This window comes from Bombus terrestris, chromosome 4, assembly GCF_910591885.1.
Source record: "Bombus terrestris chromosome 4, iyBomTerr1.2, whole genome shotgun sequence".
Taxonomy (NCBI): Eukaryota; Metazoa; Arthropoda; class Insecta; order Hymenoptera; family Apidae; genus Bombus; species Bombus terrestris.
The window spans coordinates 16,205-30,754 of record NC_063272.1 but is presented as its reverse complement, the minus strand read 5'-3'; the positions used below and the strand labels follow the sequence as shown (position 1 = coordinate 30,754).

The window sequence follows — 14,550 nt, the reverse complement described above, 5'->3', positions numbered from 1 at the left end:
TTGATATATTATTGAATATATTACATAATATCTACTTTTTATGGATGTTTGTAACTAAATTTATATTACATACAATTTGAAATATATTGATACTTATAATGCCTACGTCTAAGATTTTCTTTTCTTTTTTACTTCCTTTGCAAGTACTTTATTTATTTGCAAGTATTTGGGTATATATATTAGTGCGTATATAACTAAAACCTATAAGCTTTATTTATCATTTGCATTTAATTCACAGAAAAAAAGCCTGCTCACTTATTGGAGCATGCATGTATCTCATGAAGGATGTTGTTTATCTTTACTTGTTAATGGAACAAAAACTACACCCGTAAGAGACTTTTTCTTAATCTTCCCATCCTTTGTTTTATCAACCTGTACTAAAACTTGATCTGAGTTCCTTGGACCCACTGGTAACACCAAACGTCCTCCAGGAGCTAGTTGATCAATTAACTGTGTAATAAATATTTTAATGATTATATAATATATTTCTGTATAACATTAAGTAATTAAGTTTTTTCTTACAGCTTGAGGCATTTCTTTAGCAGCAGCTCCCACATGAATAGCATCATATGGTGCTTTTTCTGGATATCCTAATCTTCCATCTCCAACTAGAATATTATGTATAAATATTAGAACAAATGTGGAATATTACATATTTTTATATGAAATATACAAATCCACATATTTGTATAAAATTTAGAAAATAATTACCAACTAATTGAACACGACCGCTTTCAAGAAGTTCTGGGTTATCTCTCTGAATATTTTGCATAGCAAATGATTTAAGTTCAGAAATATGTTCAATACCTATAGCTAATCCATTTGTTCCTAACATCATTGCCATACATGCTGTTAAATATCCAGAACCAGAACCAACATCTAATGCTCTAGCACCATCACACAGCTTATCTTCAAGTATTTCCAAAGCATATGCATGCTGAATAATTTTAATTTATCAATTTCGCTGATATATTTTCTATATTATGCTTTTGTGTCTTGGTGCAAAATGTGCCAATGTCATATTTTTTCAAAAATGACTAACTCAATATTGAATTTATAAGCAATTGTATATTTTATATAAAAAAAACGACAATTTCAAGTTCTATCTGAAAATTCTACCTGGAAATGATTATAATGGCATTTGTATGTAATGATAACATTTTTTATAAAATAAACACTGTAAAAAAATACCAAAGTCACTATAAAAAATACAAATATCATAAGCTTTAATTCATTCTTTTTGTTGTTGTTGCGAAAGAAATTTGAAACAGCAGGAAGCATTATAAATAATGACATCGGAACTTGCATCAAATCACAGATTTAAATTCAGTAGATATCTGTATACCATATGAGGAGCACTTATAGTTGCACCATAGCCAATATCCTGTGGAGAATCTATATATGCATAGCCAGAACAGGTATAATTTCCTCTATCTACAGAAGACATTGCTTCATAAACTCTGTCTGATTTAATTATTCTTGATGCTAAATCAAAAAGACATGTGGTTTACATCTAACTTTCTTTTGGTAGTAAATGTAATTGCAAAGTTATATTTATATCACTTACATTTCAGATGTTGTATAAGATCATGATTGTTTTTTGCGTGAAATCTCCCAGACCAGGCCATTTCATATGCAAATTCAGAAAATAATAAACTTATCGCTAGGAAAATAAAACACGATATATAAACGTTCAGATCGTAAATTATGATTTAATAAAATAACCGCAAGTTATTGTTGCAGTTATTACAAAATTTATTAGAATTATCAATGCAATTAAATGTATATGGTAAGTAAATAAAAAAAAAAAAAAAAAAAAATACATTTTTACTGTTATACAATTATATATGTAATAACGTTAAATGACAAGTAAATTGAAACCGATTAATTCAATGTACATAGTTTGTTGTTGAAAATTGATACCAAATTTGATTTTAAGTTTCACGTAATGTAACCTTTATGTTGATTTTAGTAAACCTGTCTTGTACAATTCTAGCCAAATAAAATTGCATCATTATTGCACATGGGCACATACCAAATACGAGGAACATATAGGATGAATGTAATATAAAGAATGAAGTGACATTAAATTATGCAATACAACAGAGATTGGAGTTTTACCAGCCTTCTTACCACTATTATGTCACTTCCAATTTTACCGATTCATACCTGTTTTTACCACTTTCATGTCACATGCGATGTTATCGATTCTGTAGTACTGGCACAAAAAGTGAAACGAGGTATATTCGTCTGTGGCGTTTTGTGACACGCCTATAAGAATTTAGAAACATGCACATTATTATACATACTACGATAGTACGTTACAAATTCAATATACATCCGTACATATATCACTCTGTATATAATCAAGATGGATTCGAATTACTAATATAATTTTTCACAATAGGAAAGAAGCTTTAAACTGAGATTTTAAAGACGGATTTCTAGCTGAATTATATTAAAAGTGATTCTAATAATAAAATAATTATAAATTGATATGTTTTGCGTAAATTATTTGATGAGGATAAAGAATTGATACTAATAAAAGCAATTTATTTTAACAGGAAAGGTTAAAACCATTTGATACAAAGAATACGAATAAGAAGGATTGAATATTTTATCTAAAGTCTTGTACCGCTTTGTACATAGACTTATATAGATAAACTGCGCCTTGCAAGAAAAATACTAATATAAACAATTATATCTCAAACTCAATATTTGCGACAATAATTTTACTTTTATATAAGTATTACCAAAAAGACAATTATTTTTATTTATATTCATAATGTTTCATTTTTTACATATATGCTTAGTGTATATTTTTTGTTAACGGATTAATATTTCGATCCATATATTAATTGCCTCAGTTACTTGCATCAATGTGGGTAGATTTGTGGTAGATAGTCTGTATAGTTTCTTTATAAGCTAAGAATATATCGTATCGCGTCATAATATATTACGTTATACTACATCGCATAATAAAATATCACGCTATATTACATTGCATTATATATCAATACGTTATAATGTATTACGATATAATGTATCACGTTATATAGTATTATGTTATACACTATTACGTTACAACGTATTACGTATTATAGTACTACATTATATAGTATAACGTTAGAACGTATTACGTTACACAGTATTACGTTATATAGCATTACGTTATTTTAAGTATTACGTTATTTAGTATTATGTTAAGTAGTATTGCGTTATATATTATTACGTTATTTATTATTAAATTACATAGTATTACGTTATACGTTACGTATAGCGTTATATACTATTACGGTAAACAATATTACGCTATATAGTATTACGTTATATAGTATAGCGTTATATACTATTACGCTATACAATATTACGCTGTATAGTGTTACGTTATAATGAATTACGTTATATAGTATTACGTTATATCGTATTACACTACATTATTATTATTATTGTTGCATAGTCCGTGCCTTTCGGCTTTGGACGAACTTTCGGTTTTACATCTCTTATGTCTAATTCTTTTCTTATATATCTATCTCCCCTCTTTTCCACTCTATTCTATTGTACTCCCTTAATTATTCTATTCTCTAAAAACTAAAACTAGGAACTACAAATTAACCACTAATGACTAAAAACTATTGCAACTGTGTGCCTTAGTCTCCTTGTTATGCATCCTTCCTATCGTTTGCCCTTCTCTTCTCTGTTATTGTTTTCAGTTCTGCTAAACTTTGTCCCGTCTCATTTAGTACTTTTCCTATGTCCTTTGGCTCTCCCGTTATTTCGCATTCTTCTATTACATGTCTCAGGTCTTCTTCATTCCTTTTATATAGTCTGCATCTTTTTTCTCCCTCTTCCTTCCAGTATTCCCTTGCTTTGGTCTCGTGTCCATATTTGAATCTTGCCAGTATTCTTCTGTCTTTCTACTTCATCCTCCCTTCTAGGTACTTTGATAATTTTTCTTTGGTTATATTTCCGTACTGTATATTATATTTGGATTCCCTTATCCTTTCCCCCCTCTCTTCTGCTTCTCTCTTTCTTCTTTCCTCTATGATCTGATCTGCTGTCATCCTTTCTTGCTCCTCTCTTGCTTCTATCTGCGTCCCTCCCTTTCTCACCTCTTCTAGTCCCTTCTTTTTCTTTCTTGCTCTTTTCCCTTCATGGCAATTTCTCCAGTTTCTCTCTCTTTCCTTTATACACGCCTTTACTAATTCATTTTTCGATTCTAGGAATTCGATTCTCTTCATATCTTACTGCTCTTTTTAATGCTTTTTCTTTTATTTCTATTATCTTGTATTCTTCTATTAATATGTAATTTGGAGTTGTCATATCTAAACGAACGTTTAGTAGAGAATATGGATTTACTGGATAAATAAATGTTTCATTAAATGTAACTGTTACGTGCAGAATAATATGTTGTTACATGTATGAACTAAAGTTGATGTAATACTCATATTGTATTTATGGTTTCAAAGAATTAATAAAATCTGCTGAGATTCAAACGTATGCTCTCCCTTTTATTCTATGAGAATTAAACATTTAGAAGATTTTATGAAAATGCACTAAAAAACAATCAGAAGCATCTGTTTCTCCTTTTCTTTTTTTTTTCTTTTTTTTTTTTTAAATATGTTGATTGCCACGCGATTTTTATACTTATTTTGACTTGGATAGATAGATTAAAGCGTACCATACCAAGACATTTCATTCTTGCAAAATATTCTAGTCTATTTGCGTACGTGCTCATAATCTTGGCTGATAACCGCCATTCGCTATATACATCGTTGGTATCGACGTCAAAGGATTAACACAGACAAATACACAATCCATACAATCCGATTTGATTGATTTTAGATCTTGCATCAAACAGATCTCTATATAAACAGATAATTTCTGATTCTAAACATTTGTATTACGTTCGTCTAATTATTAGGATATTAGATATATTATAAAGGAAGATATTATGTATTAAATAATCTGCCTCTTGCAAAATATACGAATGCGATCTATATGTATAAACGATCACAAACAAGACACAACTACCGTCTGATAAATAACATATAAATAACATAATAAACAAATTTTTTTGTAAATAGTAAAATCTTATGATGATTGTAAGTATCGTAATAAATGTTAACTTATTATAACTCTGTCCTTGTTTTTGCACCTATCTAATACTATATAACGTAATATTATATAACGTAATATTACGTTGGCAACTAAGTGATTGCAGATTTTGTCATTACCACCTAATGTATATAGTATATATTATATAGTATTATATATATGTCGGGTTGACGTTATGGTTAGGGTTGGGGTTAGGGGCGTCAAAGGAATGTTCACGAGAATCAGCCATTGGTGCGGTACAACACAGGTGAAGTTTATTACAATAATGGAGATGTTACAGTCTTGACAATTAACCATGGGCGGTTAAGCGCTCGCGACACTAGTGACAATGGCCTCAGGTTCGATAACGAATCCGCGGTCAACGGGATGATAGATGTACGTTCTCGCAAAGTCCAAGTCTGACTCTTTGTTAACAAAACGTGAAATATTCACTGATCGTAAAGACGTTACTCTTTTCGTCGATGAGATCGCACGAGAGAGAATGACTTTCTGTGCCGATGATGCCACCGAGGAAAAACTATATGGGGTGTGTCTAAGGACACGAGATCCTCGGATTTGTCGAGGAAAGTCTTCGTTCGGAAGGTGAGGGAAATTAGCATTGCTGATAATCGGTCAATCTCCATATCGGTGGTTAGAAAAAGATGCTAGCAGCCCATGAGGGAAAGTTGCTAGCGGGAAGCGTCGTTCGTGGAAAAATAGATTTCTCCTATCTTCCCGTAGTTGGAACAAAGACTGTTTGTCTGTTGGAATGTTTACTGTCACGTGCCGCTATGACTATTTCTTTTAAGGAGAGCTATAGAATTACTCCATGCCTTTGTTAGACAAAACGTTCATCCCTTGACCGCGGCTACGTTCGGCGACTGGTTGTCGCCTCGAGCCCAAGCTCACTATCATAACTCTCGAACAATTACAGTCGGATTGAATGACGGCAATTGCTTAATTACGGCTATGGTAGAATATAAATTACAGTATTAGGGGGTTTTCCCAAAGTTTCAAAGGGAAGGCTCCGGTGTTCCTTCATCTCCGACATATATATATATATATATATATATATATATATAGTGTATTAAATTTATTCGAAAGTACTAGAATAGTTTATTGGACAAAGTGATCGATCCGAACTGTGCGTAGTTTATGACGGTGACTCGGCCGTCTAACGAGCGCATGTTCCACTGTTGCAGAGTTTTTCGTTGGTCGGAGCTGTGTAAGATATTTTGTGTAATTGGAAATTTAACGCAAAGGTACGTTGATAGCACATTGTGGTAAATACAGCGCGAACGGTAATTCTAATTATCTCATATCTAGTTGTAGGTTATCGGTTTGTTTTCCTTTGTATAAATTGAATTGCGAGCATGAATGGACGATGCATCTGGAGAAATGGACTGTGACGAATAACAACGAGCAGCAAGAGGATTAACAAGAGGAAGAAGGAAAAGAACGTTTAATCGTTGATAATGAGAAAATGTATTATCTGGTTGGTTGCGTGCGAGCGTGAGAGAAAAAGTGTGAAACGAGGGAAGGGCTGGGAGAAGTATCTTGTAAATGTGTAAATAACAAGTGTAAATAAAATAATTTGGAAATGTGAAACGTTTTGCGTAAAACAAGTAATGATAAGAGCGTAAAAATATGGGGTGAAAAGACGAGGTGTGTAATAAAGATGCGTAAATAAAATAAACGCGTTGCTAACTTGGGTGCGTGGAAGGGTGGAGCAGGAAAGGTAATAGCGATGTTAATTAAGCATGGGAATTTGTCAAAACATGGGTTAGTTTTGTTAGAAAATTGTAAAATATGTAAAAAGATTGTAGACGTTAGATGCGTGAAAGTTGAAAGAAGTAAGAAAAGAAGGAAAAGAGAGTATAAAATGATAATAGGTAATACGTAAGGCAATATAATTTTCTGGATGGTAAAAGAATGGATTTGTTTGGATTCTAGGAGACTAAAGAATAAATAAAGATCCATTTAGGAGATACGTGCGCGTCGTTTATTCGACCATTGACCATAAATTGTGAAAGTAGGCTTTAAAAAGATAAATGACGGATAGAATAGCTTTTAAAGATTAAGAATATGGTTGCGTTAAGAAAGGCGTAATTGTGAAATGTATGGGTAATGGAATAAAATACCATTACGAAAGATAATAATTATATCTGGAAATATATTAATAAGGAATAACACGATTGGAATCTTGTAATTATACGGATAATATATGGAAAGTGATTAACGTTAAATGACTTCCATTTAAAGGAACGAAAGGTATTAGAAATAAAATGGAACGGTATTATTAAATGTAGTAATTATATAGAATTATAGGAAATATGCTGGTAATTACATCCTTGGTGTAGGCTTGGATGAGAATTATAGTGCGTTACAAAGTCTGACAGGAAAGAAGAACGTCGGAAGAAGGTTTGGTGGAAGGGAATAGAGAGAAAGAAAATTTGTTGAAAGGTGTAATGTTATTTGAGAAAGGAAAGTTGGCATAGAAGGAAGAGGGAAATGTATAGGACTTGATAAATTTAATAAGTGGTAAATGGGTGGTGAGTAGAAAGAAGGGCAGAGAATAATAGAGTGTATCTAAAATATTTCTCTGATGAAAAGGTAGAAGACAAAAGAGCGGTGATTGTGCAAAAAATGGATTAAACATAAATATAGGTTTAAGCAAGCAACACGTAAAGAGCCCGGTTAGCTCCGCGGTAAGGTGTCGATAAACAAATATTATACTAATCCCACAGAACACCCCTCCCCGCTCCTCCCAGTCCATCCCCTCCCAACCCCTCCCTAATAGGCTAGCGAACTGTCCTGTTTTTGCGTCCAGGCTTTCAGGACATAAATTAAAATATCGTACATAGGCACAGCGCAACAGCGGCTTAATTTTATTTTATTTAACAATAATAATCTTAAAAAAAAAAAAGAGAAAAGAATGTAATAATGCATGGCTACGTCGTACCGCCGCGTATCGGTACTCTTGCCTGTACCACCCTACAATTAGAATTCAGCGTTTATTCTGGAAAAAAATGATGTAAAAAAATATGTAAATAACCTGGAACAAATAAACAGAGATAAAAAAAAAAAAAAAAAAAAGCGGTAAGGTGTCGGACTCGTAACTCGGCTCGATTCTTCACCCTGGGTTTTCTTCCCCGTGGTGGTGTGTCCAAACGGGCTCGAGGTAGTGAAAGCTACCCGATTTTGCTGCCGCAAGCAATTTTTATCGTTCGTTTGGTAGATGTGGGAAGGAAGAGAAGAAGAGTACAGTGCCTAGTCCGGGTAGGCATGACACGTAGATGGGTAAGGACACGAGCGTTTATCGCACTACAGATTCAAATATAGAGGGAATTCTACCCTAAATATGCTATTATAAATATAGAGGCATATTACAGTTACAAATTACAAACGTTATTAAATAAAACGAAGTAAGTAATTAAACGAATAATTGACCTACAACAACACACTAACGTAATCTTATATTAGAAACAGAATTAGAACAGAATTATCTGTGTGGAAATATCAGAATTACATGTATATTTAAGGATTAACGTAATTGTTGTACGAAGTTGAGAAAGTTTATTAATCGATATAAAATATTCTGTCGAATTGAGAAAGTTAACAATGTTGTAAAATATCTGCAGTTGTCATGAATCCAAATATTATATAAATTCTTCTCCCTCTGAAATAGGTGACTATAGGTTGACCAACTTCACGATTGGTTGTTATAGTTAATCTTTTGCGCGATTAATTCACTCTCCAAGGAATTGTAGGAACTTCCTTAGAAACTGTGCCAAGTTCTTCGTGTACAAAAGACCGTAAATTAACTACGTGTAGAGAAAATCATGCGAAAATTAGCCTCGGGTGACGAGGTATCGTCGTGGATAATCGTTACTAACCGAATTATCGAAAATTCGATGAATTAAAAAAACACGTATATGATCGATGCTGCGATCTATGGCAGACGGCCGGAACTGCGGGAAAGTAACAAGGAGCATAGAATGTACGAGAAGATATCTCAACTCCTGTTAGACAAGGAAAGCTATATTGTGCGACAAGGACAGACGTCCTTCTACCACTACTTTATACATTTAAATCATTAATTTCTAACATTTGAGCTATTAATTTATAACGTCTAAGACATTAATTTATAACATTTAAGCAAATAATTAACAACGATTAAGCTATTAATTTATAACAATTGAAACATTAATGGACAACATGTAAAACATTAATTTATAAGAATCAAACCATTCTTTAAGGCATCAATAAGTCTCTCGCTAATAGCCTGATAGATCGATAGATTTAACGAAGAAATACCTAACCGCGATTACAGCCAATTAATTGATGTTATTCGCTACAAAATTAATAACTGTATCATGTACAGCGACGCGGGCGGTACTGAAGAAAAAAAGCCGTTTTACGTTACAATTATGACGAGTAAATTTACTCGTTTTACTTGAGAGGAATTAAAGAGGAACCTGAATTTTAAGTAAGCATTAAGTAGGAATTTTAAATATCGCAGACAGTGATGTAGGTGTTATTCAAGAAAAAAGAACATTTTATTTTTTAATTAGCACGAGTAAATGAACGAATATCGATAATATAATATAAATTTTATCGGTCTGATTATTTAATACTTTAACTAATTTCACAGTAACGTCATCGACCGCCGTTAGGCTTTTTTCCCCTCTTTGTTCAAACTAATTGATAGTCGAAAACTAGTATCAAAGAAGAGTGAATTTAGTCTTAGTTTGTAGAAACTATAAAAATGGGAAAAATGGATATCGTATTAAATCGTTAAAGACGTCAATTTACGATAAAAATTCAGAAATTGTTCAATTTGATTTTGTTATAATGAAAAAACCACCTCCAGCTGTGTCGAAAAATTGTTACCGTTTGATTAACGTCCCGACACGTTGTTAAGTTATATAAGGAACACGCAAGTCGTGCGCGAGCTTTATCGTGCTTGAACTCCCAGAGAGTAAACATCGGAAAGGAAGTTAAACATAAGGTAAATAAAAAAAATATCAAATAATAACAATGAAACTAGTAATTTATAATGTCTAACCCATTAATTTACAACACTTGAGTAATTAATTTATAACATTTATGCTATTAATTTATAACATTTAAGCCATTAATTTATAACATTTAAGCTATTAATTTATAACGTCCAAGCCATTAATTTACAACATATAAGCCACTAATTTATACTTCTAGACCATTAATTTATAACATTTAAGCTATTAATTTATACGTTTAAAACATTAATTTCTTACATTTAAGACATTAATTTATACTCCTTGACCATTCATTTCTAACATTTAAACTGTTAATTTATAACATTTAAGCTATTAATTTATAACGTCTAAGCAATAAATTTACAACATTTAAACAATTACGTTATACATTTAAATCATTAATTTCTAACAGTCAAACTATTACTTTATAATATTTAAGCTATTAATTTATAACATTTTAGGTATTAATCTGTAACATTTAAGTCATTAATTTGCGATATTTAAACTATTACTTTATACATTTAAACCATTAATTTCTAACAGTCAAACTATTAATTTATAACATTTAAGCTATTAATTTATTATATTTAAGCCTATTAATTTATAACATCTAAGCTATTAATTTATAATATTTAAGCCATCAAGTTATAACATCTAAGCCAATAATTTATAAAATTTAAGCTATTAATTTATACATTTAAACCATTAATTTCTGTTGAAGTGGTCACCACTTCTAGGAAAACTCCACATCTGGTCTTTTTAGCTTTCTCAAGCGCTGAAGCCATCGACAGCATATAGACAAAAGAATAGCAGGGAGGCAGACCATAAACTGTATACAGGCAACGTTGGCTTCGGGGTTTTCAGTTATAAAGTAATACTGCTAGCGTGCGGTTCTGGACCAGCTCAAATTGTATTCCTGTATTCCACTATCAAGTCAAATATATATTTTGTATCTTACACCTTATCCACGCGTTTTTCTCTCTTTACATACTAAATAACCTCAACAATTTCTAACAGTCAAACTATTAATTTATAACATTTAAGCTATTAATTTATAACATTTAAGCTATTAATTTATAACGTCCAAGCCATTAATTTACAACATCTAAGCCACTAATTTATACTTCTAGACCATTAGTTTTTAACATTTAAACTCTTAATTTATAACATTTAAGCTATTAATTTATAACGTCTAAGCCATTAATAACAACATTAAAACTATTACTTTATACATTTAAACCATTAATTTCTAACAGTCAAACTATTAATTTATTGCATTTAAGCCTATTAATTTATAACATTTTGGGTATTAATCTATAACATTTAAGCCATTAATTTGCGACATTTAAACTATTACTTTATACATTTAAACCATTAATTTCTAACATTTAAGCTATTTATTTATAACATTTAAGCTATTATTTTGCAACATTTAAGCCACTAATTTATAACATTTATGCCATGAATTTACAACATTTAAGGAATTAATTTCTAATATTTATGCCATGAATTTACAACATCTAATCTAATAATTTATAACATTTAAGGTATTACTTTATACATTTAAACCATTAATTTCTAACACTCAAACTATTAGTTTATAACATTTAAACTATTAATTTTTAACCTTTAAGCTATTAGTTTATAACATTTAAGCTATTAATTTATAACATTTAAGCAAATAATTAACAACGATTAAACTATTAATTTATAACAATCGAAACATTAATTGACAACATGTAAAACATTAATTTATAAGAATCAAACCATTCTTCAAGGAATCAATAAGTCTGTCGGTAATAGCCTAATAGATCGATAGATTTAACGAAGAAATATTTAACCGCGATTACAGCCAATTAGTTCATACTATTAGCTACATAATTAATAACTGTATCACGTACAGCAATGGAGGCGGTATTGAAGAAAAAAAAACATTTTATGTTGCAACTATAACGAGTAGATTTATTCGTTTAACTTGAGAGGAATTAAAAAAGAACCTGAATTTTAAGTAAACATTAGGTAAGAATTTTAAATATCGCAAACAGTGATGTGGATGTTATTCAAGAAAAAAGAACATTTTATTTTTTAATTAGCACGAGTAAATGAACGAATATCGATAATATAATATAACGCTTAATATGAATTTTATCTGTCTAATTATTTAATACCTTAACTTAATTCACAGTAACGTCATCGACTGCCGTTAGGCCTTTTTCCCTTTTTGTTCAAACTAATTGATAGTCGAAAACTAGTATCAAAGAAGTGTGGATTTAGTCTTAGTTTGTAGAAACTATTAAAATGATAAAAATGGATATCGTATTAAATAGTTAAAGACGCCAATTTACGTTAAAAATTAAGAAATTGTTCAATTTGACTTTGTTATAATGGAAAAACCGCCTGCTGCTACGTCAAAACATCGTTACCGTTTGATTAACATCCCGACACCTTGACAAGTCATATAAGGAACACGCAAGTCACGCGCGAGCTTTTTCGTGCCTGAACTCCCGGAGAGTGAACATCGAAAGGAAACTTAAACATAAGGTAAATAAAAAAAAATATCAAATAATAACATTGAAACTTGTAATTTATAACGTTTATGCCATTAATTAACAACACTTAAGCAATTAATTTATAACATTTAAGCAATTAATTTATAACATTTAAGCTATTAATTTATAACATTTAAGCTATTAATTTATAACATTTAGGCTATTAATTTACAACACTTCAGCAATTAATTTATAACCTTTAAGCTATTAATTTATAACATTTAAGCTATTAATTTATAACATTTAGGCTATTAATTTATAACATTTAAGCTATTAATTTATAACATTAAAGCAATTAATTTATAACATTTAAACTGTTAATTTATAACATTTAAGCTATTAATTTATAATACTTAAGCTATTAATTTATAACATTTAAGCTATTAATTTATAACATTTAAGCTATTAATTTATAACATTTAGGCTATTAATTTATAACATTTAAGCTATTAATTTATAACATTAAAGCAATTAATTTATAACATTTAAACTGTTAATTTATAACATTTAAGCTATTAATTTATAATACTTAAGCTATTAATTTATAACATTTAAGCTATTAATTTATAACATTTAAGCTATTAATTTATAACATTTAAGCTATTAATTTATAACATTTAAGCTATTAATTTATAACATTTAGGCTATTAATTTATAACATTTAAGCTATTAATTTATAACATTTAAGCTATTAATTTATAACATTAAAGCAATTAATTTATAACATTTAAACTGTTAATTTATAACATTTAAGCTATTAATTTATAATACTTAAGCTATTAATTTATAACATTTAAGCTATTAATTTATAACATTTAAGCTATTAATTTATAACATTTAAGCTATTAATTTATAACATTTAAGCTATTAATTTATAATACTTAAGCTATTAATTTATAACATTTAAGCTATTAATTTATAACATTTAAGCTATTAATTTATAACATTTAAGCTATTAATTTATAACATTTAAGCTATTAATTTGTAACATTTAGGCCATTAATTTATAACATTTAAGCTATTAATTTATAACATTACAGCAATTAATTTATAACATTTAAACTGTTAATTTATAACACTTATGCTATTCATTTATAACGTCTAAGCCATTAATTTACAACATTTAAACTATTACTTTACACATTTAAACCATTAATTTCTAACATTCGAACTATTAATTTATAACATTTAACCTATTAATTTATAACATATAATCTATTAATTTACAACAATTCGACCATTAAGTAACAACATTCAAAACATTTATTTTAACATTTAAACTATTAATTAACAACATTCGAAATATTTATTTACTACATTTAAACCATTAATTTATAACATTTAAACTATTACTTTATAGCATTTGCCCTATTAATTAATAACAATTAAACTATTAATTTATTAGAATCAGTACATTAATTAACGACATTTTAACCATTACTTAAGAATAATTGAAGCATTAATTTATTATATTTAAGCGATTACTTAATAACAATTATATCATTAATTTATAACAATCAAACCATTAATTAACAACTTTTAAACCATTACTTAATAGCAATTAAAGCATCAATTTATAATATTTAAACCACTAATTTATAACATTTGAACAACGAGATCATGGTAAAAACTGTTTGAACACAATCTAGTTTAGATCATTCAAAACTGTCTCGATGATCTAGACCGGACTAATACCTCCCGATGGGTGGGACGTCGTGGGCAACCGCGGGGTATGGGCGCTTTGGCCTTAATTATTCATAAGGTAAATACAGATGTAAAGTGTATTGTGATTCTATTCGGTACAATGATCCATCTTGGAACGAAAAATAAAAATCTCTTTTCTCTTCATCCTCTTGCTTACTACACAGAAAAAATTGTCCTCG

General features: G+C 29.6%; 1 protein-coding gene and 1 long non-coding RNA gene across 7 annotated transcripts; one reads left to right on the top strand and one right to left on the bottom strand.

The window, feature by feature from the left end:
- Positions 1–191: 191 nt before the first annotated feature.
- LOC100649008 (protein-L-isoaspartate(D-aspartate) O-methyltransferase) lies at positions 192–2,283 on the bottom strand. 5 transcript variants are annotated; one of them, XM_012318632.3, is made up of 6 exons: positions 2,170–2,283; positions 1,568–1,663; positions 1,346–1,485; positions 808–937; positions 523–608; positions 192–450 (listed from the first exon to the last, which is right to left on the bottom strand). In XM_012318632.3, the coding sequence occupies exons 1-6, from the start codon at positions 2,186–2,188 to the stop codon at positions 277–279; spliced, it is 645 nt and encodes a 214-aa protein (XP_012174022.1). In that variant the 5' UTR covers positions 2,189–2,283; the 3' UTR covers positions 192–276. The 5 variants fall into 5 exon arrangements, with proteins under 5 accessions (XP_012174022.1, XP_012174019.1, XP_003402474.1 ...); XM_012318629.3 differs by having other exon boundaries at positions 712–937; positions 2,170–2,279; XM_003402426.4 differs by having other exon boundaries at positions 712–937; positions 2,036–2,175.
- A 2,435-nt stretch (positions 2,284–4,718) lies between these two features.
- LOC125384860 lies at positions 4,719–7,737 on the top strand. Of its 2 annotated transcripts, XR_007223676.1 has the most exons (3): positions 4,719–5,105; positions 6,300–6,359; positions 6,424–7,737. It is a non-coding gene; the product is annotated as an uncharacterized LOC125384860 (long non-coding RNA). The 2 variants fall into 2 exon arrangements; XR_007223675.1 differs by lacking the exon at positions 4,719–5,105 and having other exon boundaries at positions 5,957–6,359.
- Positions 7,738–14,550: the final 6,813 nt, after the last annotated feature.